The sequence below is a fragment of the Calliopsis andreniformis genome, chromosome 9 (genome assembly GCF_051401765.1).
Source record: "Calliopsis andreniformis isolate RMS-2024a chromosome 9, iyCalAndr_principal, whole genome shotgun sequence".
NCBI lineage: Eukaryota > Metazoa > Arthropoda > Insecta > Hymenoptera > Andrenidae > Calliopsis > Calliopsis andreniformis.
The window spans coordinates 18,392,463-18,395,147 of record NC_135070.1 but is presented as its reverse complement, the minus strand read 5'-3'; the positions used below and the strand labels follow the sequence as shown (position 1 = coordinate 18,395,147).

Sequence of the window (2,685 nt, the reverse complement as noted above, 5' to 3'; positions counted from 1 at the left end):
TGTTGCATGCAATAGAGAGAGGGGGGATACGCGAGCCGGCGGAACAGATGGCTGCGTTCTGATTGGAGGATGGCCCGCGACCGGGCGTCCCCTATTGGTGGGCAGCGCGGGGCCCGCGGGCCTGCATTGGTCGGGCAGCACGTGCGGGCCACCTGCACCTGGACGGTGGGGCGAGCTGTTATAAAAGGCCCTGGCGCACCCCCCTGCCAGTCAGAGACCGGCTTGCAGCCGTACCGTTTTCAGACCAACGAGACATATCCTAGGTTCCCTCCAACACTCAACGTTCACCCGCGGGTCCCTGTGCGTCTCCTTTAACCCCAGTCCCGGTCGAACAGTCACTTCAGTTCACTGCCGACGAGCGTACCGTGAGGATCGATACTTTTTTTCTCCGGAGGATCGTACAGTGTTCGCTGCGACAAAAGTGGATTCTCGTCAGAGGAAAGGACTCTGTTTTGCTTACATGTGTGACGCAGTGCAGTGACGTCTCAGGATTACTTGACAGTTTTTGCGTTCTTCTCGTTTCGAGAGAATTGGTGATCAGTGTGAGCAAACAAAACTGATAAACAGCAAACCGCAACAATTGGATTAACATTGCGGTAGCGCCTTCGCGGTGACCAGTGCCTGCGAAGAGCCGATTCGAAGTCTTCAGGAAGTGAAGTTATCTCAGAACAGACGTCAACATGCTCGTCGACGAGATGCCCCGTAGCTTCGTTAAGAAGAACAACAGTTATAGCCACTGCCCGCTTAAAAAGCGGCCAGTCCATGTTGTGCCTACGGAAGAAGCTCCTGCAGTTATCAAAAGTGAAAATGTCAAAGGTGAGTTTTGAAACTTTTACCAGAGTCCCTGATAGTTCCCTTTTCAAATTTTGATCGCGATAAAATAGTTAGAAAATTTCTCAGTACTATTGCTCAGTTTTTGATAATCCTGAATTTTAAAAAAAGATAGAATATTTGTCTAAAATGGAATTTCCTTATTTTTCCTTCAGAAGAAATCATTGACGTCGTGGTAGATGATATCTCCGAGCCAGAGAACCTTAGCACAAAGCCCGAGGATCTCAGCAGAACCGCGGAACGCCAACAACAGCAACAGCAACCAGAGCAATGCACGCGCTCGTCTAGGTCGCCCTCACCAGTCGTCAAAGTCTCTGCCTCGCCTCCTTTGGCGACGAGGCCGACTTCTCCATCGGTGCACCACCACATGCACTCAGTACACCATCTCCATCACCATCACTACCCAACGAAGGCGATCACACCTCCAGCAGTGATCGCCCCGATTCACCCAGTAGCGAAAAAGGCGCGAGTGGAAGTGATTCAGCACGACAACTCGTCGTCGACGGCAGCGGTGACGGCCACGTCCACGCCTCTGCATTTCATGGCTAGCAAGGCGCCCTTGGAGCCGCTGAATCTCAACACTCCAGTGGAGCCTTTGGCACATTACGCGACTCCAGCGTGGGCAAGGGCAGCTCCACTCTATCCACCACACTATCTGCCTTATCCAGCGGCGTATCATCGTTATCACCACGCGGGTGCCGAATTGTACCCGTCTTATCCGATGCCAGCGTATCCTCACTCCTCCCCTGAGCATCATCCGTCAGTCTCGCCACCTCCTCACAGTGCACTGACCTGTCCAACGATCCAGCGACCAATCGCCAGGAGTTATGCTCACTGGGCCAGTCCTGATCACTGTGGGCTCTCACCCACCAGTTCCCTGGGATCTGGATCCCTGAGGTCACCTCCGCCAGTCACGCCAGAAGACCTGTCATCTCCTGGAAGCGACAGCGGAAGATCGTCAGCTGGAAGCACATCGGCTGGTCCAACGATCGTGAACCCCAAAATCGAGAAGACCGGAGCAACCAGTGGTTCCATGGCGTCGTTGTCCTCGACCTCGTCCTCATCGTCGTCGACGTCACCAAGGTACCAGTGCCCCGACTGCGGCAAATCCTATTCCACTTACTCTGGTCTGTCAAAGCACCAGCAGTTCCACTGCGCGGCAGCAGAAGGCCAGGCGAAGAAGTCGTTCTCGTGCAAATACTGCGAGAAGGTGTACGTCAGCCTGGGAGCGCTGAAGATGCACATCAGGACGCACACGTTGCCCTGCAAGTGCCACCTCTGCGGCAAGGCGTTCTCGAGGCCGTGGCTGCTCCAGGGCCACATCAGGACGCACACGGGCGAGAAGCCCTTCAGCTGTCAGCACTGCAACCGAGCGTTCGCCGACAGGAGTAACCTCAGGGCGCATCTCCAGACGCACAGTGACGTGAAGAAATACTCGTGCAGCTCCTGCAGCAAGACCTTCAGCAGGATGTCTCTGCTTACGAAGCACCAGGAGAGTGGATGCCCCGGAGTCGCTGTCCCGATGGGATACGCGTGCTGAGCACTTTGTGTGTGTGAGACCTAACTGAGAGGAAAATCGACTTTTCCTTCGTACGTTCCTTACTTTGTTGAACAAGTGCCTTACATTGATCGGAGTACAAAACGATGTTAGAAGTAGGACGAAGAGTATCGGTAGCCCGGGTCTAGTTTCTCGGGGAATATATTTTACCGACACGAGATCAGCGAGTCGTCGCGGAGTTGTCTCGAGTACCTGGCTTTCGATTAAAATTCATGCCTCTTCTCGGCCTGAATTTTCACCGAGATCGTTTGATATGGACGCGTCGAGGAACTGGACCCTTTCTGTCGAAGGGTTAC

The 2,685-nt window shown here is 54.0% G+C and overlaps 1 protein-coding gene across 1 annotated transcript; it reads left to right on the top strand.

The window, feature by feature from the left end:
• Positions 1-680: 680 nt before the first annotated feature.
• LOC143183535 (uncharacterized) lies at positions 681-2,371 on the top strand. Its single transcript, XM_076385087.1, has 2 exons — positions 681-816; positions 987-2,371. Exons 1-2 carry the CDS (start codon positions 681-683, stop codon positions 2,369-2,371), a joined length of 1,521 nt encoding a protein of 506 aa, XP_076241202.1.
• Positions 2,372-2,685: the final 314 nt, after the last annotated feature.